The 27431-nt window shown below is 44.6% G+C and overlaps 1 protein-coding gene across 2 annotated transcripts in view; it reads right to left on the bottom strand.

Annotated features, from left to right (window-relative positions):
* Window positions 1-398: 398 nt before the first annotated feature.
* Window positions 399-27431, bottom strand: part of iffo2a (intermediate filament family orphan 2a) — a 75038-nt gene continuing 48005 nt past the window's right edge. Inside the window, exons 3-9 of one of the 2 annotated variants that reach the window (XM_060938233.1) lie at window positions 25972-26067; window positions 11808-11984; window positions 11229-11374; window positions 9070-9289; window positions 8859-8948; window positions 8649-8785; window positions 399-4327 (exon numbers count right to left, since the gene is read on the bottom strand). In XM_060938233.1, the coding sequence (XP_060794216.1) occupies window positions 4180-4327; window positions 8649-8785; window positions 8859-8948; window positions 9070-9289; window positions 11229-11374; window positions 11808-11984; window positions 25972-26067 (1014 nt within the window). In that variant the 3' untranslated portion in view covers window positions 399-4179. The remainder of the gene's footprint in view (window positions 4328-8648; window positions 8786-8858; window positions 8949-9069; window positions 9290-11228; window positions 11375-11807; window positions 11985-25971; window positions 26068-27431) is intronic. The other variant, XM_060938234.1, reaches the window with a different exon arrangement.

Genomic DNA, 27431 nt, shown 5'->3' with positions numbered 1-27431 from the left:
CTTTCATTGGGATTAAGGTCAGGACTCTTTGGTGGCCAGCATTGTTGCTGATATTTAACGGATTAGAAAAAAAATAGCTAAAATAATTAAGGAAATTATACTATACCCCAATGTAAGTCGAGAGGATAATCAATCAATCAATCAATCAATCAATCAATCAATCAATCAATCAATAAGAAGGGCAAGAGAGAAAGAACTGTGTATAAATAATGATTTATTAAGTGACCATTATGCAGAAGCTAAAATATAAAGGAAGGAGTCTTTTCCATAAATAAAAAAAAAAGATCAGTGATTAAAAGTCTCCACATAATTCAGCATTATAATAACAGAAAACTCTAAACAAGACCTTTATAAAGATACAGAAAATATACACACAGAAAAACTCCAAAAACTCAAAATCAACAATAATGAATAATAAGACATTTTTGCTTCACTGATAACCAACAGGTGTATTATTTTTCTTGATGTTTTTGTACATTACACAGTGTTTTCTATCTGCTACTAACTTTGATCAGTTTTGAAACATTTTTAAAAGCACAGCTAAGGAAAATCAAATAAGGCAACACAGTTACTGTATAAAACAGTGTGCAGGCACAAGGGTTTTGGTTTTCTGCTGTTTGGCATCAGCTTTCTCCGAACACTGAACCTTCTGCATTACAAGTAACATAAGAACAGGGCACTTCAACAACCCTGATTCCAAAAAAGTTGGGATGCTGTATAAAACGTAAATAAACACCGAATGCAATGATTTGCAAATCCTTTTCAACCAGTTCTTTTAATTGAATACAATACAAAAGTCTCTTTTACACAGCCTGTTCAAGGTGAGAGGCTTACGCCATGATTCCACCTCACGTTCTGTATAAAATATCCGAATTCAGAATGGGTCCGTTGTTCCACCTCTGAGCCGGAACGAATGGTCGTAACAGAGCCGGAATTGATGTCTGTGTAAAAGAGAGACACAGCACGGCAGGACATTGACACTGATATTCTTTTCGAGACCAACACAAATTCAAATGTCTTGGTCTATGGCGTCTAAGGTCTGCAAGCCTTTCTGCCTCAAAAAAGCTTCTACTTCACATTCTCCAACATACACAGCCTGGCCAAAAAATAAAAAATAAAAAGCCACTGTTTGGGCTGAAATAAGCAAATTCTAAAGAGCTTTTCATTGGATAATTACTGCAGTAATTAATATGTTGCAATAATGCATTATTAAACCTGAAAGGATAGTGGTGAACTGTCAACTTCACAGAAGAAACGTGGCCAGGAAAAAAAATCCTGACTGACCGTGATCAGAGATCACTTAAACACTTGAAGTCAAATCATTTATATATATATTTTTTTTAAAAAGCCCACACCCCAAACCCCAGCAGAACTCATAGCTATGTTTAATAGTGACAATAAGAGCATTTCCACACGCACATTGTGATGAGAACTCACAGGATTGGGACTAAACAGCTGTGTGGCCATAAGAAAACCACTTGTTAGTGAGACTAATCAGAAGAAAAAGCTTCAGGAGCATAAAGATTGGACTCTGGAGCAATGGAAAAAGGTCATGCGGTCTGACGAGTTCAGATTTACCCTGTTCTGGAGTGACGGGCGAGTCAGGGTAAGAAGGGAAGCGCATGAAAGCATGCATAATTGCCACTGTACAAATCTCTGTACACTGTTATGGTCTGGGGTTGTTTCATTTAGTCAGGTTGAGGCTCAGCAACATTACGTGGCAATGAAATGAAGGTCAGCTGATGACTTGAATGTACTGAATGACCAGGTTCACATCAATGTATTTTTTTTCTTCCCTGATGACACAGGCATAAAATTAGGGATCAAATTATGAAAGAGTGATCCAGGAAGCATGAGGAATCATTTTCACTCATGAATTGGCCATCACGGAGTCCTGACATTAACCCCATTAAAAAGTATTTGGGATGTGCTGGAGAAAACTTTAACAGAGTGGTTCGACTCTCCTGTTGTCAGTACAATATCACAGTGAAAAATTAATGCAACTCCGGGTGGAAATAAAGTTGCAATGCTGCATAAAGTTGTTGCAACAATGCCATGGTAATTGGGTGCCGTAATCAAAGCTAAAGGCAGACCAAAAAAAGTGTGCGCTACTTTTTTGGGCCGGGCAGTATATTTCTGTTCGCACAAACATTGCATGAATCTCTCCACTCCTCCCTTCCTCGTTACCCTTCACTTTGATTCATTCTTTCTCCCTCATATTTTTCATATGTATTAAAAAAAAGCCATTATAATATAGGCTTTCAGACATATATCCAGAAGAAAAGGACCATCCAGATTGTTACCAGCACAAAGTAAAAAAGCCAGCATCTAGGACAGTATGGGGGCATGTTAGTAACCCAGGTCACTTGCATATCTGTGAAGTCACTATTCATACTGAAAGGTACATATGGGTTTTGGAGCAACATATACTGCCATCCAGATGATGTTTTTTTCAGGGACATCCCTGCTTATTCCAGCAAAACAATGCCAAGCAACATTCTGCATGTGTTACAACAGTGCGGCTTCATAGTAAAAAAAGAGTGTAGGTGCTAAACTGGCCTGCCTGCCTCCCATTGAAAACATGTGGCGCATTATGAAGTGCAAAATACGACAGAGACCTCGGACTGTTGAGCAACTAAAGTTGTATATCGAGCAAGAATGAGAAAAATTTCAACTTCAAAACTTCAACAATTAGTGTCCACAGTTCTCAAACACTTACTGAGTGTTGTTAAGAGAAAAGGTGATGTAACACAGTGGTAAACACGACCCTGTTCCAACTTTTTTGAAACATGTTACAGGCATCAAATTCACAATGAGTGTAAAAAACAAAAAGTTTCAGTTTGAACATTAAATATCTGGTCTTTGCATTGTATTCAATTGAATATATGTTGAAAAGGATTTGCAAATCATTGCATTCTGTTTTTATTTGTGTTTTACACAGCATCCCAAGTTTTTTTTGAGTCAGGTATACCAAATACCAAGAATGTCCCTGGAGAGGAAGTGGGGGGAAACCCAACAACAGTTAACAGCATGTCCATAGCAGCTTATTGCATAGTGCTCTATGCACAATTGTGTCGAACCCTAGTGTAGAAGCTCCTACCACATGGCTTACGTGTTGTGTCTAAGTGATTATCTGCAATATGACAGATTTCATAGAGGAGTCATGATTCCTCTGAAGTCCATACAGTCTAAAGTCTATAAGTCAAACACAGTATTTCTGTTGATCAAGTGACAAGAGTCTGAGCAAACGTTACTGTTAATTCTAGGCTCCTTTATGACATTAACAAAATGACCAACAAAACAATTCTGTTGTAATATGATAACTGGTAAATGGATTTCATGATTACATCTGAAGCAGAGTATAAAAAAGGAAAAATGTTGAAAGACATTCCCTGTGTCCGAAATCGCTCTCTAGTGCTGTCCGAAACCTTAGTGAGGATTATTTACACCCTATATAGTGCACTCAAAGTATCCCACAATGCATCACGAAAAGTAGTGTACAACCAGTGGTCACTAACCAAAGCAACATATCCCATCATGCATTGCGGTCGCGCTGAAAGAAATCAAATTAAAAAGTCTCAAATTTGATTTAATAAAAGGCAGCGGCAAAGAAGAAAGTATTTAGTCTTGATTTAAAAGAACTGAAAGATGCAGCAGACACAAAGTACTTTGTATTGATTAATGTGGGAAATATGCTCAGTATATTATGGATTTATCACAAAAATACATGCATGTATTTGTTTTGAAAACCCACCAGCCAACTGATCTGGCACGTTTTAATTGTGTGACAGTAATGACGTAAATACCAGCGTGATGGACTAGTGTCCGAAAGCGTTTTTAAATTTTATCAATGAGCTCACTATATAGTCCTCTCTATATTCCCTATATAGTGAGTTGGGAGTAGTGAACAAGTGAGTGATTTCGGGCACAGGAAATGTGTATACTGTAGATTTATAAGCCAGTGAGAAAGAGAACAATAGAAGGTGGAGCCATGCCATGGCAGTGCTGATGAAAGAGACAGTTTCAGTAGATAGACTCTTTAAAACTGATTTAATCCCAATTTGGGACAGCATACATAGCACCAACTTTGAGACCGACAGAAACACATATCATGGAAGACCGGATCAGAGATTCTCCTCCTTGTACCACTGTGGAAGAAGAGGGAAGTGATGGGAAGGATCAGCTGACCTCCCCACATACATCTGTCTCTCCATCACTCTTTTCAACGATGTCTCTGTCCTTCTCTCCATCCCTGTCCAGTTCATCTTGCAGGTCTTCTGCATTTCCTGAGTCACTGCTTGCTCCGGAGTTAAAGAATGGGGAGTGTCTGTAGCACAGAGCAACCAGACATTTGTCATGTTACAAGCTGGAACTGAAATGGACTTGAGTGGGATTATAGATCATGAATCGATATAAAATAGCTCATAATATTGCCCATAAATTTGGGGCATTATTAATTATGTCCATTTATATTAGCAGGATGATAAGTGAGCGCTAAAATTCTCCGTCATAGCAGTGGATTGTGTAGAGATCAGTGCATTGTGTAGAGATCAGTGCATCTGTTCTCTCAGAAACAGAATACTACATTCACTTTCAAAATCCCAACTGAAATATGATTCCTATTAAAAACCCATTATAACATGCCCCAAATATTATAGCAATGGAGTCTAAAGGCCCAAGTACCGGTATACGTACACAGACGTTCCCATGGGTGTCTCCAACGTATACTCGGTTTTCAGCTGAACATATATTGTTGGGTTTCAGTCACGTGACTTTTCTTAGTGGTTTTACTGGAAGTGAAATAGCTGGTGGTCTAAACGGCTGCCATAGTGCAAACAACTAGCGATAACTTAGAGTACACTCGTAATCTAGAAGCAACTCCTCGCTTTAAATATATTCAGAAGATTGCTATGTGCAATGGAATCGACCCCTACAGTCTGGGAAAGAAGAATTTGTCATACGATCTCGAAAATTACCCTTCAGTCGAGTTCCCTGACATCTCGATCTATCTGGTGTTACAGACGTCCTTCTACACCGCAAAACAGATGAAAGCGTGGAAGAGTATGGAGGCTTACAACTTGTTTTGTATGTGGCTGGGTAAAGGACCTCAGTATCAAGTCACTGCCGAATGAATCCTGTATTGTTTTTGCCTGTGTAAGTATGTTTTTATTAAGCTTTTCGTTCACATCTTTACAACGAAGTGCTGCAAGTTGAAGTGTAAACAAACAACAGTTCACTTGATTCTCACTTGTGTTGGCTCTTATCTCTCAGGTAAATCATTCACAAAGATCATCAAAAACCCCTTTAAAAGACCTGGATCTTAGTTAAACAAGACGGAGAAGTGATCACGGCGCATTGTAACTGTATGGCTGGGGAAGAATTTTGTCGCGACCTTCAAGCATATGGACTTTGTGAGGAGTAAACAAAGAAACAGCTGGGGACTTTAGCGCTTCGTGACTAAAAAAAAGTACCGTAAAATAACGACACACCACAAGAAAAGTACTTAGAAAACACTAAGGACATAGCTGAGAGGGAGATACAAACCTTTCACAAAGCGATCGCTGCAAACTCGAGCATGCTTCGACTCGGCTCCCTTCGATTTCAGCGAGAGGTTCAAAAGCCACCTTTCTCGGCGTGTTTTTGTGAAATCCTGTGTTCGTTCAACCTTTTTTATTAGTTCACGGGGAACCCTGAAGAAACTTATCAGTTTCATCGATTTGAACAACCTAAAAGAACGCAATAAGGCATTTTTCATGCAAGCAATGCACCTTCCCCGTACAAACGCTTTGTCAACTGAGCTTTAGTAGACCACCAGCTAAAGTTTTGAATAACTGATGAGGCGGATATGACGTCACGTGAAACCCAGCAATACACGTCTCTATACGCACATGCACTACGCCTTTATTAAATACCTGCCTCACCTACTGGGAGTGTCAAAGGGTGTGGCCTGAAAGTAGACAATGCCCTGAAGAAGATAAAAACAAGAACACAAAAGCCATGTGCGGCAGTTTGGAACTCAAGAGAAGAGCTTCTTCAATGCTTAATGCTGATGTTGGAAGAAGGAGAACGAGACAAGGAAGAAAAACGTTCGAAAACTGCTTTAAAATGCTCTTCTTCTGTATTTCAGACTTCGACTACTCTCACCTACTGGACGGTGTATACGTTCTCAGATTTGCACATGCACACAGTCAGTGCAGCTACAAAATCTGGACTGCGTACATGAGGAAATTGGCATCACGTGCACTGCGTCCACTGAAGTATACTTGGGCCTTGAGTCACAGCAATGATGATTTATTAACAAGCTGAAAGATCCCCTTTGATGTGATCTGTTGAAAGTATTTGAAATGTGACTCACTAAAGTGTCTGATAACTTAAAACAGGTTAGTACTTTTTTTTTTAAGCATAAAATGTTCCCACATTTAGGCTCACATTTTTCAGTAGTCAGCTTGCTGTAAGTAGTCAATTTAAGAGCCAGTTAATAGGAAAACAACCCTCAACACCTCAAACCAAATATTAGCCTTTCACAGAGCTAGAAAAGGGTATAAAAAGATACTATTCGCATGAAATATGAAAAAGAAGGTAGAAACATAGAAACAATGACCTCAAACGCGGACCTCAACTGAACATCTTTGGGATAAATTAAAACACTGATTGGGCTTTTCATTTGACATCAATTAATGCCCGAATTCACTAATGCTCTTGTGCCTGAATGAGCACAAATCCCCACAGTCACGCTCCAAAATCTAGTGGAAAGCCGTGCCTGAAGCGTGGAGGCTGTTATAACAGCAAAAGGGAGACCAACTCCTTGTTAATGCCCATGGTTTTTGAACGAGCACATATGGATGTGATGGTCAGGTGTCTACATACTTTTGGCCATACACTGTATCTTAACATTACTTCTGGACCATTTTTGATAATTGTGATAATGAAGGAAGCTAACTTGTCTTGCTGTGTTAATCACTTTGCAGTCAGGTTTATAGTGTATATAAAATTTTGTGCTGTATCCTATATACAGTGCCTTGCAAAAGTATTCATCCCCTTGGTGTTTGTCCTGTTTTGTTGCATTACAAGCTGGAATTAAAATGGATTTTTGGAGGGTTGGCACCGTTTGATTTGCACAACATGCCTACCATTTTTTTTTTTTATTGTGACACAAAGCAATAATCAAGATGAAAAAACAAATCTGGAGTGTGCACAAGTATCCCTCCCCCAAAGTCAATACTTTATAAAACCACCTTTTGTTACAATCATAGCTGAAAGTCTTTTGGGGTATGTCTCTATTAGCTTAGCACATCTAGCCACTGGGAATTTTGCCCATTCCTCAAAGCAAAACTGCTCCAACTCCAAGTTAGATGGGTTGCGTTGGTGTACAGCAATCTTCAAGTTATGCCACAAATTCTCAATTGGATTGAGGTCTGGGCTTTGATTAAGCCATTCCAAGACATTTAAGTGTTTCCCTTTAGACCACTCCAGTGTAGCTTTAGCAGTATGTTTAGGGTCATTGTCCTGCTGGAACGTGAACCTTCGTCCCAGTCTCAAACCTCTGGCTGACAAACATGTTTTCCTCCAGAATTACCCTGTATTTAGTGCCATCCATCTTTCCTGTCCCTGCAGATGAAAAACATCCCCATAGCATGATGTTGCCACCACCATGCTTCACTGTAGGGATGGTGTTGGGTTTGTGCCACACATGGCATTTCCCATGATTGCCAAAAAGTTCAATTTTTGTCTCATTTGACCAGAGAATCTTCTTCCATGTGTTTGGGGAGTCTGCCACATGCTGTTGGGCAAACTCCAAACATGTTTTCTTAAGCAATTACTTTTTTCCTGGCTACTCTTCCATAAAGTCCCAGTCTGTGGAGTGTATGGTTTAAAGTGGTCCTATGGACAGATACTCACATCTCTGCTGTGGATCTTTGCAGCTCCCTCAGCATTATTGTTGCATCTCTTATTAATGCCCTCCTTGCCCAGTCTGAATTTTGGTGGGCGGCCTTCTCGTCAGGTTTGTAGTGGTGCCATGTTCTTTCCATTTTGCTATAATGGATTTAATGGTGCTCCATGGGATATTCAAAGTTTGGGATATTTTTTATAACCCAACCCTGGTCCATACTTCTTCACAACTTTGTCTCTGACCTGTTTGGAGGCTCCTTGGTTTTCATGTTGCTTGCTTAGTAGTGTTGCAGAGTCAGGGTCCTTCCAGAACAAGTTGATTAATACAGACATCATGTGACCGATCATGCGACACTTTGATTGCACACAGGTGGATCTTAATCAACTAATTATGTGACTTATGAAGTGAATTGGTTGGACCAGCTCTTATTTAGGGGTTTCATACGAAAGGGGGTGAATACTTATGCACACTCCAGATTTCTGTTTTTTCATCTTAATTATTGTTTGGGTCACAATAAAAAATAAATAAATAAAAAATGTGCACCTTTAAAAGTTGTAGGCATGTTGTGTAAATCAAATGATGCTAACCCTCCAAAAATCCATTTTAATTCCAGCTTGTAATGCGACAAAACAGGACAAACACCAAGGGGGATGAATACTTTCGTAAGGCACGGTAGATGCACTTTATATAATTATGCAGTAGTCTTTTACAGAAAGACCTAAGGGGCACTACAGGGTCTTGTATATACAGTACACACCTGCCAGCGGTTGCTGAGCTCTGGAGGAGTCTGCGACAGGTCTCCATCTGCACATCCAGCCCTCGCTTCATACTGCACATCTCCATGTACTCGTGCAGGTGTCTGGTCATATCACTCTTGGCTGTGGCCAGCTCCAGCTTTGAGGACAATAAGAACAAATTAAGTATAAGAACAGGATCTGTTCATATCGAACCCTAAACCGCTACTTACCTCAATCTGTCCAATAGTAGCCTGGTAGTCCTGCTCTCTAACTTTAAAGAGTGACTCGGTCTCGTTTATCAGACTGCGCAGACTTCCATCCTGAAAGAACCAGAGATAGTTATAAACGGGTAACACAACCTAAGCCACAGTATCAACACGAATATTTTGCTATTCTGGAAAATCCTTGCATTGTTTGCAGGATGAAGCTGTGCTAGTTCACCTGCTCATGAGTTTCTCCGTGGCATTCGGCAGCACAGGCAGCGCTAGTGTGTGCACTGGCGGCAGCAGTAGTAGTGGTGGAAGGGGTAATAACATGGCTGTTGGTAAAATCCTCCCACAGGAGCAGAGTCTCTTCAGTCTCCTCCCAGGCCAGACTGTCACAGTCATCGTCGAAATCGAAGGTCTCCCTCCTGGAGACAGAGCAGTTATCTGAGCTAATTCTACAAACACAGGTGGAGTGGGAGAGGAAAGTGAAAGGAAACCAAGGCAGGTTCCACCACAATTTCAAAGGGGTCCAAACAAAACTGTGTGCAAACAACTTCCAAAACTGATTACCACAATGTGACCACTAGGTGGCGGTATACCATTAGACTTTAGTGATTACTGCATTTACAGCCAAGAGCAAAGGTGTGCATCACCTCAAATTGGCAACTAATCCGAGAGAGAGAGAGAGAGAAAATTCCACAATGCTACAAAAACAATAGAAATCATAACGCAGAAGAAATAAAAGTCAAAAGCTTGAAATCTGGTGGAGTTTTCAAATATCAGTAAGTAGCTGTTGATGCAAACTGCCTCAACAGGGATGTCTCTGCCACCAAGCACTCAAGTACTTGTTACCTCACCCCCTAGTGGGACGGCGAGGTATTGTGATCACCCTGTCTGTGTGCGCGTCTGTGCCACTCCAGGTTTTCGCTCATAACTCAGCAACGACTGGACGGACTGACATGAAATTTGTTGGGTAGATGTATCATGATCATAGGAACCCATTCAATTAATTATGTTGTGGTGTGGAAAAAAAGAGGAAGAAAAAGTACTTTCACATATAGACAGGGTTAGTCAAAATTACGTTAACACTTAAATAGTAGAAACCATTTATTCACAAAACATACATCATATGTGCAAGATGATTTACAGGACGGTCTCAACCTGTTCAAGCAACAGTACCGTTTAAAGCCCAGACACACATTTCACGGTCACGGTGCACCACGCATTCAGGAGGAAAAATAATCGATTAGTGTTAACATAATTTTGACCGACCCTGTATTTTCCGAACAATTATGCTTTATGAGAAAAGAATGAACCACGATTTGTACAGATCTGTTTAATAATACTAGCGCCGCACTGCCTGTCTTTAATGATACTCTTGAAAATTGATAAAGCAATGTATCGTAACCCTACAAAAATTATATTCAATTGGAGTAATGGAAGAAACAAATAAAACAGTGCATGAATATAATCTGAATGACCCACCACTTCTATCCAAAAGGAAAATCATAGTTACGCTGCAGGAACGAGGTCTGCTATCTCTGATTGCTTTGTTACTAATTTGTATGCCTCAAATACCTGTAAAATATACTTCAGGACCAGGACAGACAGGATTGAAGAAAAATGTGACCTTGACCCTGCTTGGATCCATTTCAAAATCTATTCAGTTCATTTGCTGGTTACAATGATAATTCCATATACATCCTACAAACATTTGACTACAAGTTCTTGAGATATCACACTCATGATAATTTCGGACAAACAACACATGCGCATACAAAAAAAAAATTAAATCACGAATAGAAGCAATGTTACAGCTGAGAGGTTCTAAATATTGTTTTAGAGAATATGAAAGTTAATAAGGCGGCACGGTGGTGTAGTGGTTAGCGCTGTCGCCTCACAGCAAGAAGGTCCTGGGTTCGAGCCCCGGGGCCGGCGAGGGCCTTTCTGTGTGGAGTTTGCACGTTCTCCCCGTGTCCACGTGGGTTTCCTCCGGGTGCTCCGGTTTCCCCCACAGTCCAAAGACATGCAGGTTAGGTTAACTGGTGACTCTAAATTGACCGTAGGTGTGAATGTGAGTGTGAATGGTTGTCTGTGTCTATGTGTCAGCCCTGTGATGACCTGGCGACTTGTCCAGGGTGTACCCCGCCTTTCGCCCGTAGTCAGCTGGGATAGGCTCCAGCTTGCCTGCGACCCTGTAGAAGGATAAAGCGGCTAGAGATAATGAATGAATGAATGAAAATTAATAAAAGCAAAGATTCTTCAATAGCTTCATTCGCTAATAAGTACGTATGGTACATCAAATTCAGTAAGGAAAATGCAAATATGTGAAGAGAAGCGTGTACAGAAACCATTCAGTTTGCTTGCAGGTTGATGGACAGAATAAACACTCACAGCTGACTGAGCATGCGCTTCATTTCATCTGTAATGTTCAGAGATCCAGCGACCTCCTTCTCAGAGTGCTCACTGTCTGCCTCCACCTGAGCGTTCTCCTCATCAGACACAGTCTTGCGTTCCTTCTTTTTACAGGATGCAGACACCTTTAAAACACACACACACACACTTCCCTTTTCATATCAGCAGTGTGTGACAAAGAGAAAGTCAGTACACCTTCAGTAAACCAGCAGCAGTGAATAACAGTAAAACTATCCCTCTAGTCTATGCTGACTGAGCACAGATAAAGCACACTGATGTCCTTGATCCTATTGTTTAATACTCTGGAAATCAGGTAAAATGGTCTTTATCAACTTACTCAGCAAATCACATCGTTCTGTTGTTACCAGACCTTCCAGTGATCATACAAAATCAAATTAAGATACCAGAGAACACAAAATAAGCATTATGTTGACTTAACACAAATGACAGACCAGGCAAATAATTAAATCTGCAGTTCAATCAGGTCAAGTTTGGAAATACAGAACAATTTAGCTTAACGCTATAATGAAATGTGTACAGCACTGAAAACATCTATACCCCTTTGTGGTCTGCAGGAGCTCTAGAAGGACTGACATGAAACATCTTGCTCATGTCTTCAGAGTTCCTCTGCTGGGCCACGTCGCACAGCTTAGCCGTGATGTCGATGCGTCTACAAATGTCCATGTCCACCTTCATGGCTTTCTCTTGAATTTTGGAGTCCAAATCTGACATTTCCTAAGCAATGAAAAATACAATGCTCGAGATTATCAATCTGTTACAGATTAGTCACACACACAAAAAAAGCCACCATTTAATACGTATACAGTAGTAAGTAAGAGCCTCAAGTTGATTATTTTCCTACATCATCATGTCACAAAGTGCTTTGCTTCTCTTTCCTATAATTCACTGTTTGAGACACCACAGTGAAATTTCCCCTCAAGATAAAAAAAATTATTAAAAAATACGGAAATTAACTGTCCCCTTTTGTATAACGCGCGTACAATAGCAGTATTTCCATTTCTACTGAGTTCTCCTTAGACTTAGGATGCCCCCCCCCCCCAGGCCAGCCTTGTATGATACAAGGGTTACATATGAATTAGGAATGAGTGCTTGTTTTCCTACTGCATCAACTTCAGTATTATCAGTTACAATTTCACCATTATTAAAAATGTATTATATCCCTATATTATGCCTTAATAAGTAGTAACATTAAACAAAAACCAAAAATAAATAAATAAACCACACAGGCGTGACCTCCAAAACAACAACTTGGGGGGGGGGGGGGGGGGGGGGGGGGCACATATCTAAGTAGAGCTAGCTAGTTCCCTAATGGAGGTTTATTTACTTTAATTGATAACATTATGCTAGCTAACAAACTAGTCTTGCATTGTTATTTTGTTCTGCCAGGTTCGTTTTTGTTTCATGAAACGGTAGCAATCTATAGAACAATGACCCAAAATAAAACTGTTATTAACAGATTTGATAACATCAGGTTCATTGTTGTTAGCGAACTAGCGATAGATAGATAGATATTGGGTGTGTTGATATTTGTTTCCATTCACTGAATGCATGGTTTGGGTAGGAACTGCTGTAGACCACTTCTGACTGAGGAAAACCCCTGAAATTGCTGAACTGTTTTATTCCCACAGTCAATGATTATATATGTTTTATTTATTAAAGAGTAGCATTCCATTTATAGTAAACCTGTTTATAGTTACATTTAATGATGTGGAAGTTCTGTGAATTAAGTTTAGTTCCTGTTATCACATACAGTACCAGTCAAAAGTTGACACGCACCTTCCAATTCAGTGGTCTGTCTTAATTTTTATGAATTAAAGGACACTTCATGTCTTAAAGTAATGATGGATGTCATTTCTCTTTACTTAGTTGAGCGGTTCTTGACAAAATGGATTAGTACAGTTGTAGAATAGAGCTATTTACAGTATTTGTTATTTACTATTTGATCTGAAACGCATTAAGAAGGAAAGAAATTGCACTAATTACCTTTTGACAAGGCATATCTATTAATTGAAAAGCATTCCAGGTGACTACCACATGAAGCTGGTTAAGATAATGCCAATAGTGTGCAAAGTGTCATCAAGGTAAACAGTGGATACTTTAAAGAATCTAAAATATGAAATGTATTGGGGGTTTTTTTTTAAATATTTTTGTTGATCACATAATTCCATGTTATTTCACAGTTTTGATATTGTGATATCCCGAGAGGCTGCATCATCGAGGGGCGCTATGTCACACGCAGATGGCTCCAACTTCTGGCAGTTATAACTCCATCTGGTGGTGGAGTTGGGAACTTCACCCTCAGCACCCAACACGACAACACACCTGTGGCCAATGAGGAAGAGGGCTTTGTGAGAGCTCAAAACTCCCAGTGTGAATGTGGAGGGGAGAGGAGAGAGGTTCATGGACTCCCGTTGCTGAGTGGAACCTGCTGGGCGGAGTATTTGTTGAAAAGCTTATCTGGAATTCTTACCTGAAGGACTCACCTGTGTTATGAATGTCTGCTACTGGGCTGCCACCAGGCTAAAAATTACAGGGATTGTTGACTGGACTCCGAGTAAGGCAGAAGATTTTGTTTGTTCTGAGAACGGGATATTGGACTGAAGGAAACCTGCCTATAATTTTGTTGTTCTAAAGCCAGAGACATTGTTTGAGTTTGACTTTTGGGAATCCATCTTCGTTTGAACACTGGACTTTGAGTTACCTTTTCTATTTAATTTCCTGGCATAACATTAAAAACCTTGATTTATTTTAACCTTTGTGTCCTTGCACTGATAGAAGGGTCCCGCCGAGAGCCAGCCAGCCTCTCGTGATATCACATGGTGGAGAATGTGGGCATTTCAATCATCAATAATAGTGCAAGTATGAGGAGGACACTGAACATTTGATTGCTCCATTTTCCCAGCTAACTATAGGCCCTCTGCATAACAAGATGGAGGAAATCTTGAAGGCCCTTGTCGCAGGCCAGCAGGCTCAAATGCAGGTGAGCGCAGCCCTCCTGGAGGAACAAAGGAAAGCCAACCAACTGAAGGCAGAGGAGTTGCAGCCACAGAAGATGGCCGTTCAGAGCATTGGCCCAATAAAGGCAAGTGATTTTCTCTCCAAAATGGGGGTTACAGATGATGTTGAGGCCTACTTGCACACCTTTTGAAGCCACGGCCATTAGGGAAGGGTGGCCCAAGGCACAGTGGGTTGGACTGTTAGCGTCATTTTTAACGGGAGAATCATTGAACGCTGTCCAAGACCTACCCCCTGCCAAGACTACGGACTATGATGGTCTGAAGAATGAGATCCTCAGCGGACATGGGCTCACCAAGTTCGGTATGGCTTAACGCTTCCACAGCTGGACCTTCCAAGCAGACCAGGCTCCCTGTGCGCAGATGCACGAACTTTCCAGAATCATGAGGAGATGGCTGGAACCTGAGAAAACCACAGCAGCTGCAGTAGTGGAGGCCAGTGTCATGGATCACTACATTCGAGCCCTGCCATATGAGGCGAAGCGCTTCATCAGCCAATAAGCCCTAACTACAGCTGAACTGATGGTTGAAGCTGTGGAAAAGTACCAGGCCACAACAGAAATGCTCCGTGCTTCTAGGAAGGACCCCAGGACTGTGCCCCCACTGCTGACAGGGGGATGCCACCCCAAAAAACCCAAGGGGTCCAGCCCAGCCACAGCAGGACCTGGCTATGCTCCAGGGGGAGCCAGAAGCCAGCCGGGTCCGGTTAGGATTCCTCATGAGGGTGACACCCGACAATGCTTCCGGTGTGGGAGCAGGGGACACATGTCTTGGCAGTGTGGGAAACCGGTGGACGAGCCTATGCCCACTGCAGGGTCCTCCAGCTCACCCTCCGCCCAGCTGTTTGCATCACTCGTTGGGGCTGCAGACGGGCCCCCAGATCGACCCCCCCCCCACACACACACACACACTTGCCCAGTGACAGTGAATTGCCGTGATGTCAAGGCACTGTTAGATTCGGGTAGTCGGGTCACCTTGGTGCATAAGGACCTGGTGGATCCATCGTGTCTGACCACTGACAAAGTTCTCCCAGTTTCCTGCGTCCATGGAGACACCAAAGAGTACCCCACCGCTGAACTAAAAATGACCACCACCAGGGGGACTATACACACGAGGGTGGGAGTGGTTGATTCCCTCCCTGTTCCTGTTCTGATTGGGCGAGATTGCCCAACCTTCCACCTGCTGTGGAGACAGACCCAGCAGAGGCCAGCCTGGGTACCCCGCAGTCAGAGAGGTAAGACTCATCCTGCAACCACACAAGTGCAACCCACACAACCCCGCATCCCCGCTTTTGCCCTCACAGGGATGACAGGCACCCAGGCTGACACAGAGACTGGCCCGGAGACCAGAGAAGAGAATGGGGCCCCAGAAAGCTCTCCGAGCTCCAACGAGGAAGACGCCCCAAGCATCGGGGAGCTTCCCCCTCTCACAGGCCAGTATGGTACTGCCCAGTTGCAGGATCCCACACTTGCAAATGCCTTAAGAAATGTGCAGGTGCTAGAGGGTGTGCTGTTAGGGGGTAGAGCAAGCCCTACATACCCCCACTTTGCAATTATACGGGGCCTACTGTATCAGGTGGTGAAGAAAGATGACAAAGTGCATGAACAGCTCCTTGTACCACAGCCCCACCGGGAGACTGTGCTCAATCTGGCACACCCACATCCACTGGGGGCCCACCTAGGTGTAGAGAAGACAAAAGAAAGGATCTTACAGCATTTCTTCTGGCCGGGAGTGCACAAGGAAATGGAGAATTACTGTTGTAGTTGCCCAGAATGCCAGAAGGTGGCACCTAAACCCCCATACCGTAACCCGCTCATCCCCTTACCAATTATCGAAACTCCTTTTGAGAGGATTGGACTGGATATAGTTGGGCCTTTGCCAAAAAGCTCCAAGGGGCATCAGTACATTCTGGTCATCCTGGACTATGTGACCCGGTACCCTGAGGCCATCCCCCTGAGGAAGGCTACCTCCAAACAGATAGCCAAGGAGCTGTTCCTCCTCTCCACCAGTCTGGGGATTCCAAAGGAAATATTGATGGACCAAGGCACTCCATTCATGTCTCGGGTGATGAAAGAACTGTGTGCCCTGTTAAATCAAACAGTTGCGAACATCTGTCTACCACCCCCAGACAGACGGGTTGGTCGAATGGTTCAACAGGACTCTGAAGTCCATGCTGAGAAAGGCGACTGAAGAGGATGGGCGGAATTGGGACCAGCTGCTGCCATACCTACTGTTTGCAGTACGAGAGGTACCCCAATCTTCTACTGGCTTTTCACCTTTTGAACTGTTGCTTTCTTACAGACCCAGACGGCTGCTGTACATTGCCAAGGAGGCTTGGGAGGAGCAACCCTGCAGACAGTGGACCCTGATCGAGCACGTTGGGGCCATGAAGGAGAGAATGAGGGCCATCTATCCAATAGTGCATGAACACATGGAGACTGCTCAACGGCAACAACAGGCTTCCTACAACTGACCTGCCCAGCCGAGAGAGTTTAAGCCGGGGGAAAGAGTGCTGGTCCTGGTGCCGACCGTGGAATGTAAGTTCCTGGCAAGAACTGTATGAGGTCATCGAGCGGGTAGGAGAAGTGAATTATAAGGTGAGACAACCTGATAAAAGAAAACCTGAGCAAATATATCACGTTAACCTCTTGAAAAAATGGCACGCCAGGGAGGTGTTGTTCAGTTGTTTGCCCCTGACAGAGTCCAAAGAACCCGCCAGAGAGGAGGTTCAGGTGGGGCCAGGCCTATCCCCACACCAGCGGCAGATGACCCTAGAGCTGGTGGACCGCAACCGAGACGTCTTCTCACTCCCCGGGCACACAGAGGTGGTCCAACACGAGATCCGCACCGTCCTGGGCCAAACAGTGACCCAGCGTCCCTATCGTGTGCCGGAGGCTCGCAAGGTGGCTATCCAGGAGGAGGTGAGAAAGATGCTAGAGCTGGGAGTCATCGAAGAGTCCAAAAGTGCCTGGGCAAGCCCCATCGTCCTGGTTCCCAAACCAGACGGGTCGGTGAGATTCTGCAATGATTATCGCAAATTGAATGAGGTGTCAGAGTTTGATTCATACCCTATGCCCCGTGTTGACAACTTAGTAGACTCCTTAGGACATGCCTGGTTCCTCACCACTCTGGACCTGACAAAAGGATACTGGCAGGTGCCCCTGACCCTGGCGTCAAAGGAGAAGATGGCCTTTGCCACACCAGAGGGTCTCTACCAGTACACACGGCTCCCATTTGGTCTGCATGGAGCGCCGGCCACGTTCCAGCGCTTAATGGATCAGGTCTTGGCTCCCCACGAGGTATGCAGCTGCATTTTTAGATGATGTGGTCATTCAAAGTCCGGATTGGGACAGTCATTTACCCCATGTACAAGCTGTGCTTGATTCCCTCAGGGATGCAGGTCTGATGGCGAACCCGAAAAAATGCAGACTGGCCTTCAGTGAAACCAATTACCTGGGGTACACCGTTGGCCGGGGACTAGTCAAGCCCCAGGAGGCAAAGCTGCGGGCCATACAGGACTGCCCGAAACCCCTCACCAAGAAGCAGGTGAGGTCGTTCTTAGGCCTAGCCGGCTACTACCGGTGTTTTATTGCCGATTTTGCCTCCACTGCTGCACCCCTGACAGATCTGACAACTAAACGGCACTCAAGGATGGTGAAGTGGAATCCCGCGGCGGAGGCAGTCTTCATCAACCTGAAGCAGGCCCTCTGTTCCAGTCCGGTTCTGGTGGCACCAGACTTCAAGCGGGAGTTCGTGGTGCAGACAGATGCTTCAGAGGTGGGGCTGGGGGCTGTACTCGTGCAAGTACATGAAGGTGAGGAACATCCCATCCTATATCTAAGCCGGAAACTACCCCCTAGAGAGAAGAACTATTCAACGGTTGAAAAAAAAAAAAAAAAGTGTCTCGCCATTACCTGGGCCCTGGAATCCCTGCGATATTACCTCCTGGGCCGGCGTTTCACAGTGATCTCTGACCACACCCCTCTGCAGTGGATGGCCAAGAACAAGGAGACAAACAGTAGGGTTACCAGATGGTTTTTAAGCTTGCAAGCGTTTAACTTCTCTGTTGCTGGCAGGCGCCATGGCAATGCGGACGCCCTGTCCCGGCGAAATGCCCTCTTCGCCACCTTCAGCCCGATGAGGACGTCGGTCCCGAGGGGGGGGGGGATGTGTGATATCCCGAGAGGCTGCATCATCGAGGGGCACTATGTCACACGCAGATGGCTCCAACTTCTGGCAGCTATAACTCCATCTGGTGGTGGAGTTGGGAACTTCACCCTCAGCACCCAACACGACAACACACCTGTGGCCAATGAGGGCCTAATGAGAGCTCAAAACTCCCAGTGTGAATGTGGAGGGGAGAGGAGAGGGGTTCATGGACTCCCGTTGCTGAGTGGAACCTGCTGGGCGGAGTATTTGTTGAAAAGCTTATCTGGAATTCTTACCTGAAGGATTTTGCACTGAAGGACTCACCTGTGTTATGAATGCCTGCTACTGGGCTGCCACCGGGCTAAAGACTACAGGGATTGTTGACTGGACTCCGAGTAAGGCAGAAGATTTTGTTTGTTCTGAGAACGGGATATTGGACTGAAGGAAACCTGCCTATAATTTTGTTGTTCTAAAGCCAGAGACATTGTTTGAGTTTGACTTTTGGGAATCCATCTTCATTTAAACATTGGACTTTGAGTTACCTTTTCTGTTTAATTTCCTGGCATAACATTAAAAACCTTGATTTATTTTAACCTTTGTGTCCTTGCACTGATTGAAGGGTCCCGCTGAGAGCCGGCCAGCCTCTCGTGATATCACAATATCTTCAGTATTGTTCTACAATGTGACGTGCAAACCCCTCCAACCTGAAGACTCTCTTTAGAACAGCTTTATCTCTGACCGTTACAAAAGTACTGATAGTGGAGATTCCTTCCAAAAATGTTACGTAAAAGGTCTCCTTACAGAAAGCGTCACTATTTCGGTTATTTGTTGCATCCACTATAGAATTCCCTGTGAATTAGCTGTTAGTATAGAAGCGATAATGCATTAGAATGAGAACGTTATTATTTAATAGAAATCTGCAATTTGCCTCAAGGGGGGTGAATACAGAAAAACTTCACTTTAGTGTTTTGACATCGGCCTTATATAAAATCACTGCAGATTTATGCAGTACTTTTGAATGTGTTATGAAGGCTAAATGCAGATTTTTTTTTTTTTAAACACAATCATTGCTAACTGCAGCCTTAAATAGGAGCTCACAATTCACAACCTTTTCTTCTCTACACTAATTCACAGAGCTACTGTGGAAACCCACAGTCAGGACAAGTACATGATTATTAAAATTTGGTCAATGACTTCACATACACAAACATCTTGAGATAAGAGTTAGTCTCGTAATTAAAGCAGGTGGTTCAGGATTGAGGAGGTCTGTACTCAGCACCAGACACTCTTGAGATTCATGGCATCTTCGTAAACGTGTGCCATCCGGACCATAAAACATGGAGCAGAGTGGTTTATAGCCACAGCAAATTATGACGAACCAAGTTCTGATTAAAAAAAAAAACATGAGGATCTGTGCAAGAGCTAACAAATCAACTGCTTATCTGTCCATCTTCTACAAAAACAGCTGTTCAAGAAATGTAGTAAAGACTCTCGATGCTAACTGATAGCAAATATGACCAGAATGACAGTCTACATGTTTGCAGATTTATTTATTCTTCAGTAAGTGCTTCGTCTTGCTCAGGGTCACGATGGAGCTGGACACGAGGCTGGAATACACCCTGAATGGGACTCCAGATATTCACAGTGCATCATGCACACACATTCATACTCATTCACACCCAGGGGTAATTTAGCATAGCCCAATATTTTTGGGAAGCTTACGCTGGCAAGAGGGAAATATGCTCAAATTTGCATAAACAGTAACCAAAACTCTGGATCAAACTGTGGACTGTGGAGCTCTAGGACTATCTGTTTTGCTTATATGCAAATACATAAACATATTTAACAATTCTTCCACGAACTCAAGTCGTACATGAGCTGATAGCCGAAGAGGTGCGGCGCGTCGAGTGGACTGAGTGGAATAATTGTTAGTATATCCACAGTCACTGGATTTTGAGAAACGGAGCATTTTTAATTTGTGCAAATTCGATAAATAAAAACTTTATACAAAACCATTTCCGTTTAGGTGGACTTCTTAAAAACCCATCGATGGCTGCACAAATTGAATTTAGTGTTGTTTTGCAGAAAGTGCCGTCTTGCTGTCGTGCCGAGGTATAGAACAGCTTTAGACATTTATTTAATTCTTCCTTGGACATTTCGGTTCTGTAATTTTCAAACTTTTGAGCTTTTGAACCAGTCTAAAAAAAAATAAAAATAAAAAAACAACAAATTTTCACGTGTAAAGATGAATGCAAACAAACCAGCGAAATGACAGCTATTTGTGAAAAAAAGCTATAAATTATAATTCTTGAAAAATTATTTTTTAAAAAAAGATACCTTCTTACCATCAAATACTTTAATTCCATATTTTGTTGCTTTTTTTGTGTATTTTTTGGGGTTTTGTTTTCGAGTAGAGTTTTTATTTCGTCCTCGGTTGGTTCAGCAACACGCGCCACCATTTTGTTTTCCTCTACTCACGGTATATGAGCTGATAGCCTAGTAGTAGAGTAGCCAATCAGAGCACGCGATTGCTCATATCCAGTGAATGTGGATAGAATAAACTGCAAATACTATATGCCTATAGCAACAGTATTTGCAGCACTTTGGTTTAAATATGCATTATAAATAAACTATTTGTAAATATTCGCTAATCAAATTTTATCATTTAATCTACGCATATTGTAAATCCAAGTACTGCAGGTCAGTTTTGTGCTTGCTCTTCACGCTTAATTAGCAAAACTGTGTCTTTTTAATGTCCAGTCGTAACAGAATCAGTTCTGTCATCTCCATTTCTGTCTGGTTTTGCATCATTACACTCAGCAGAAAGTACACCCCACTGTTATTTGTTAAGAGAATAATCACTGACTGCAGACTCCCTTGACAGACACGTACTCATTTAAATTGAATGAGAAAGCTGGGAAAACCATGGCTGAACTCCCTCACCCCAGTCACACTCTCTTCCAGAGGCTTTCTTCCCAGCAAAGATGAGGAGTGAGCGCCAAAAAGACTAGAACTAATGGTCATCTGAGCATCTTACCCTAGGCCATGATGCTCATACACAAAACTCATGCTCTTCACACAACCTCTCCATGAGACAACAAATACTGAGCCCATAATGTGTAATAATAATAATAATAATAATAATAAATTATTATACAGACTCATCCCTACATAATTTTGCCATTTTAATACAACTATACATATCGTATAGTTCACTACATGTCATATATACAAAGACTGAAAATAACTTGAGTGCATTTGTTACATTATCCTACACAGTTTTTTTTTTTTTTTTTAACCTCGCCTGGGACAGAGTCCACCAGGGGGCGAGGTATTGTTTTCAGTTGGGTTTCTTTGGGGTTTTTTGTTAATGATATTACGGGAAAAACAGCTGAATCAATCTGCATGAAACTTTCAGGATAGATGGGCATTGGTCTCAAATAGAACCTCCAACATTTTGAGGGTCCCAAAAGCCAGTTTTATCAGCCGAGGATCAGGACACCAGGGCCTCTGCCTTTGGCTGCTACCCAATCCACCTTGACTCCACCAGGGCTGCCCTTTGTCACAGGTTCTGTTCATAACATTTATGGACAGAATTTCTAGGCTAAGCCAAGGGGCGGAGGATGTCCGGTTTGGTGGCATCAGGACATGTCTCTGCTTTTTGCGGATGATGTGGTCCTGTTGGCTTCATTAATCTGTGACTTACAGCATGCGCTGGGATGATTTGCAGCTGAGTACGAAACGGCTGGGATGAGCATCAGCACCTCCAAGTCCGTGGCCATGGTGCTCAGCCGGAAACTGGTGGAGTACCTACTTCGGGTCGGGGGGAGTTGCTCCCTGAAGTGGAGTAGTAAGTATTTCGGGGTTTTGTTCACAAGTGAGGGTAAGGGGGAGCGGGAGTTGGACAGACGGATTGGCAGTGTCAGCAGTGATGCTGATGCTAAACCAGTATGTTGTGGTAAAGAGAGCTGAGCCAAAAGGCAAAGCTCTCAATTTACTGGTCCATCTACGTTCCCACTCTTACCTATGGTCACGAGCTGTGGGTAGTAACTGAAAGAGCGAGATCACGGATACAAGCGGTAGAAATGAGTTTTCTCTGCAGGGTGGCTGGGCTCCATATGCCCCTTCCTAGAACTGCCACCTTATTGTGGTGGAGGGGTTTGTGTGCTTGAATGATCCTAGGAGCCATGTTGTCAGGGGCATTACGCCCCTGTTAGGGTCTCCCAAGGCAGACAGGTTCTAGATGACAGGCCAGACCAAGAGCAGTTCACCAAAACCCCTTATGGATAACACTCAATTCAAGGACCGTGACATCGCCTGGTATGGTGCAGCCGGGGCCCCACCCTGGAGCCAGGCCTGGGGTTGGGGCTTGTATGCGAGCGCCTGGCAGCCAGGCTCAGCCCGAAGCACTGACGTGGGCCCGACCTCCTGTGGGTTCACCACCCCAGAGGTAACCGTAGGGGGCCAGTGCAGTGTAGATTGGGCAGCAGTCGAAGGCAGGGGCCTCGACAACCTGATCCCCAAACACAGCGGCTAGCTGTTGGGACATGGAATGTCACTTCACTGGGGGGGAGCCTGAGCTTGTGCAGGAGGTTGAGAGGTACCGGCTAGAGATAGTCGGGCTCACCTCCACGCACAGCTTGGGCTCCAGAACCCAGCTCCTCGAGAGGGGCTGGACTCTCCACTTCTCTGGAGTCGCCCATGGTGAGCGGCGGCGGGCTGGTGTGGGCTTGTTTATAGCTCCCCAGCTCAGCCGCCATGTGTTGGAGTTTACCCCAGTGAACGAGAGGGTCGCCTCTCTGCTCCTTCGGATCAGGGAGAGGGCTCTTGCTGTTTGTGCCTACAGGCCGAATAGCAGTATAGAGTATCCGGCCTTCTTGGAGTCCCTGGGAGAGATACTGAGAGGTGCTCAGACTGGGGACTCCATTGTTCTACTGGGGGACTTCAACGCTCATGTGGGTGATGACAGTGACACCTGGAGGGGCATGATTGGGAGGAACGGCCTCCCCGATCTGAACCCGAGTGGTGTTTTGTTATTGGACTTCTGTGCTAGTCACGGTTTGTCCATAACGAACACCATGTTCAAGCATAGGGGTGTCCAGAAGTGCACATGGCACCAGGACACCTTAGGTCGGAGGTCGATGATCAACTTTGTTGTCGTTTCATTGGATCTCCGGCCCTATGTCTTAGACACTCGGGTGAAGAGAGGGGCTGAGCTGTCAACTGATCACCACCTGGTGGTGAGTTGGATCCGCTGGCAGAGGAGGAAGCCAGACAGACCTGGCAGGCCCAAACGTATGGTGAGGGTCTGCTGGGAACTTCTGGCCAAGCACTCTGTCAGGGAGGTCTTTAACTCCCACCTCTGGGAGAGCTTCTCTCAGCTTCCGAGGGAGGTGGGGGACATTGAGTCTGGGTGGACCATGTTCTCTGCCTCCATTGTCGACGCAGCTGTTTGGAGCTGTGGCCGCAAGGTCTCCGGTGCCTGTCGTGGCAGCAATCCCCGAACCCGGTGGTGGACACTGGAAGTAAGGGATGCCGTCAAGCTGAAGAAGGAGTCCTATCGGGCCATGTTGGCCTCCGGGACTCCTGAGGCAGCTGACGGGTATCGTCAGGCCAGGCGTGCCACAGCTCAGGCAGTTGCGGAGGCAAAAACTCAGAACTGGAAGGAGTTCGGTGAGGCCATGGAGGAGGACTATCGGTCAGCCTCGAAGAAATTCTGGCAAACCGTCCGGCACCTCAGGAGGGGGAAAACAGTACTCTGCCAACACTGTTTACAGTGCGGGTGGGGAGCTGTTGACCTCGACTGGGGACATTGTTGGGCGGTGGAAGGAATACTTCGAGGATGTCCTCAATCCCACCGTCACATCTTCCATTGAGGAAGCGGAGGCTGATGACTCAGGGGTGGACTCGTCCATTACCCAAGCTGAAGTCACTGAGGTGGTTAGTAAGCTCCTTGGTGGCAAGGCACCGGGGGTGGATGAGATCTGCCCCGAGTACCTCGAGTCTCTGGATGTTGTGGGGCTGTCTTGGCTGACACGCCTTTGCAACATCGCGTGGCGGTCGGGGACAGTGCCTCTGGAGTGGCAGACTGGGGTGGTGGTCCCTCTTTTTAAGAAAGGGGACCGGAGAGTGTGCTCCAATTATAGGGGAATCACACTTCTCAGCCTCCCAGGGAAGGTTTACTCCAGGGTACTGGAGAGGAGAATTCGGCCAATAGTTGAACCTCAGATCCAGGAGGAACAATGCAGTTTTCGTCCTGGTCGTGGAACACTGGACCAGCTCTATACCCTTCATAGGGTGCTCAAGGGTTCATGGGAGTTTGCCCAACCAGTCCACATGTGCTTTGTGGATCTGGAGAAGGCATTCAACCGTGTCCCTCATGGTATTCTGTGGGGGGTGCTTTGGGAGTATGGGGTTTGGGGCTCTTTGCTAAGGGCTGTCCGGTCTCTGTACAAATGGAGCAGGAGTCTGGTTCGCATTGCCGGCAGTAAGTCAGACCTGTTCTCAGTGCATGTTGGACTCCGGCAGGGCTGCCCTTTGTCACCGGTTCTGTTCATAATTTTTATGGACAGAATTTCTAGGCGCAGCCAGGGGCCGGAAGGACTCCTGTTTGGGAACCACAGGATTTCATCTCTGCATTTTGCAGATGATGTTGTCCTGTTGGCTTCTTCAAACCAGGACCTTCAGCATGCACTGGGGCGGTTTGCAGTCAAGTGTGAAGCGGCTGGGATGAGAATCAGCACCTCCAAGTCCGAGGCCATGGTTCTCGACCGGAAAAGGTTGGCTTGCTCTCTCCAGGTTGGTGGAGAAGTCCTGCCTCAAGTGGAGGAGTTTAAATATCTTGATCTTGTTCACGAGTGAGGGAAGGATGGAGCATGAGATCGACAGGCGGATTGGTGCGGCTTCTGCAGTGATGCGGTCGCTTTACTGGTCCATCGTGGTGAAGAAGGAGCTGAGCCAAAAGGCGAAGCTCTCGATTTACCGATTGATCTACGTTCCGACTCTCACCTATTGTCATGAGCTTTGGGTAATGACTGAAAGAACAAGATCGCGGATACAAGTGGCCGAAATGAGTTTCCTTCGCAGGGTGGCTGGGCGTTCCCTTAGAGATAGGGTGAGAAGCACAGTCACTCGGGAGGAGCTCGGAGTAGAGCCGCTGCTCCTCCACATCGAGAGGAATCAGCTGAGGTGGCTCGGGCATCTCTTTTGGATACCTCCTGGACGCCTCCCTGGGGAGGTGTTCCAGGCATGTCTCCCCGGGAGGAGGCCCCGGGGAAGACCCAGGACACGCTGGAGGGACTATGTCTCTCGGCTGGCCTGGGAAAGCCTCGGTGTTCTTCCCGAGGAGCTGGCCGAGGTGTCTGGGGAAAGGGAAGTTTGGGCTTCCATGCTCAGACTGCTGCCTCCGCGACCTGGCCCCGGATAAGCGGAAGACAACGAGACGAGACATCCATATGCACTTTGGCAAATAAATGCTACATGGACTGTCAAAATTTGTAGGAATGCTCAGTAAGCAGCAACAACAAAAAGATACTTACATCCGTCATGAGACTCTTATAGACGACCAATTCGGCTTTGAGCTGTTCCACTTTCTCACTCAATTCTTTCCGCAGGGCCTCGGACTCCTGCGTACTCTGTAGGGGACACAAGATAACCAGTCAAACCAAAAGTTTCTTCCAAGAACACGTCTACATTCAACACCAGCACTGTGAGCAAACATGCACTAAAAGAAAACTAATGATGCACAAAACAGCTAATTGTCTATTTAAAAATATTAGCAATGATCTTTTGCATAACTGATCTTCATTTGGAGGGCGGTGTTACTTCTGGAGCTGTAATCTCTAACATAAAACGCATCCAAAAGCTGTATTTACAAATGGGTCAAGTGTACATAAAGTGGAAAGTGTGCATATTATTTATTCAGACTTGACAATTATCCAAAGTGCTTAAGGGCTGCTCAGGCAGTTTGGCTACTCGAGACGAGTCTCATCGTTTGAGTGATATTAACTCCAGCACAGCACAGGATTTAAGACCAACTTTACATTAGACCGTATCTGTCTCATTTTCTTCGCGGATGCACTGTCCGTTTACATTAAAACGCCTGGAAACGCCGGGAAACGGGAATCCGCCAGGGACCACGTATTCAGTCCAGATCGTGTCTGGTCCGGTGCTGTGTAAACATTGAGAATACGCGGATACGCTGTGCTGAGCTCTAGCTGGCGTCGTCATTGGACAACGTCACTGTGACATCCACCTTCCTGATTCGCTGGCGTTGGTCATGTGACGCGACTGCTGAAAAACGGCGCGGACTTCCGCCTTGTATCACCTTTCATTAAAGAGTATAAAAGTATGAAAATACTGCAAATACTGATGCAAATACTGCCCATTGTGTAGTTATGATTGTCTTTAGGCTTGCCATCCTTCCACTTGCAAGTGGTAAGTGACGCGCATGCCCGATATGCACTGGGATCACACACACAGCGGCTCAGTCCCAAATCACTGCTCGTGCGCTTCACTCGCACGCTCTGTGAGCTGCGCAGGGCCAGAGTGCGCACCCGCCAGAGGGCACTCGCTGTTCAGGGCGGAGTGATTTGGAGCGCAGGATGCCTGCGGAGCCGAGCGTATCCGTGTATTGGCGTTGCTGTGCGCACGCTAATCGTTTTAAAAACGTTAATCTGATGATCCGCTGATACGGTCTAATGTAAACCCCACCTAAGTTTCAACACAATCATCTTACTTTTTTTTTTTTTGGTAACACAATATTTCACCCTATAATCCATGTTTTGGAGAACATAAACACCCTAGAAATATATAGAATGCTTTTTGGGAGCAATATTAAGTGCATAAATACTAACTCCATTTCCAGAAAAGTTGGGATATTTTCCAAAATGCAATAAAAAAAAACATCTGTGATTTGTTCATTCATGTGAACCTTTATTTAACTGACAAAAGTACAAAGAAAAGATTTTCAATAGTTTTACTGACCAACTTGATTGTG

This window comes from Neoarius graeffei, chromosome 13 (genome assembly GCF_027579695.1).
Source record: "Neoarius graeffei isolate fNeoGra1 chromosome 13, fNeoGra1.pri, whole genome shotgun sequence".
Taxonomy (NCBI): domain Eukaryota; kingdom Metazoa; phylum Chordata; class Actinopteri; order Siluriformes; family Ariidae; genus Neoarius; species Neoarius graeffei.
Note: the sequence above shows the minus strand (reverse complement) of the source record. Positions and strands in the feature narration are given on the sequence as shown.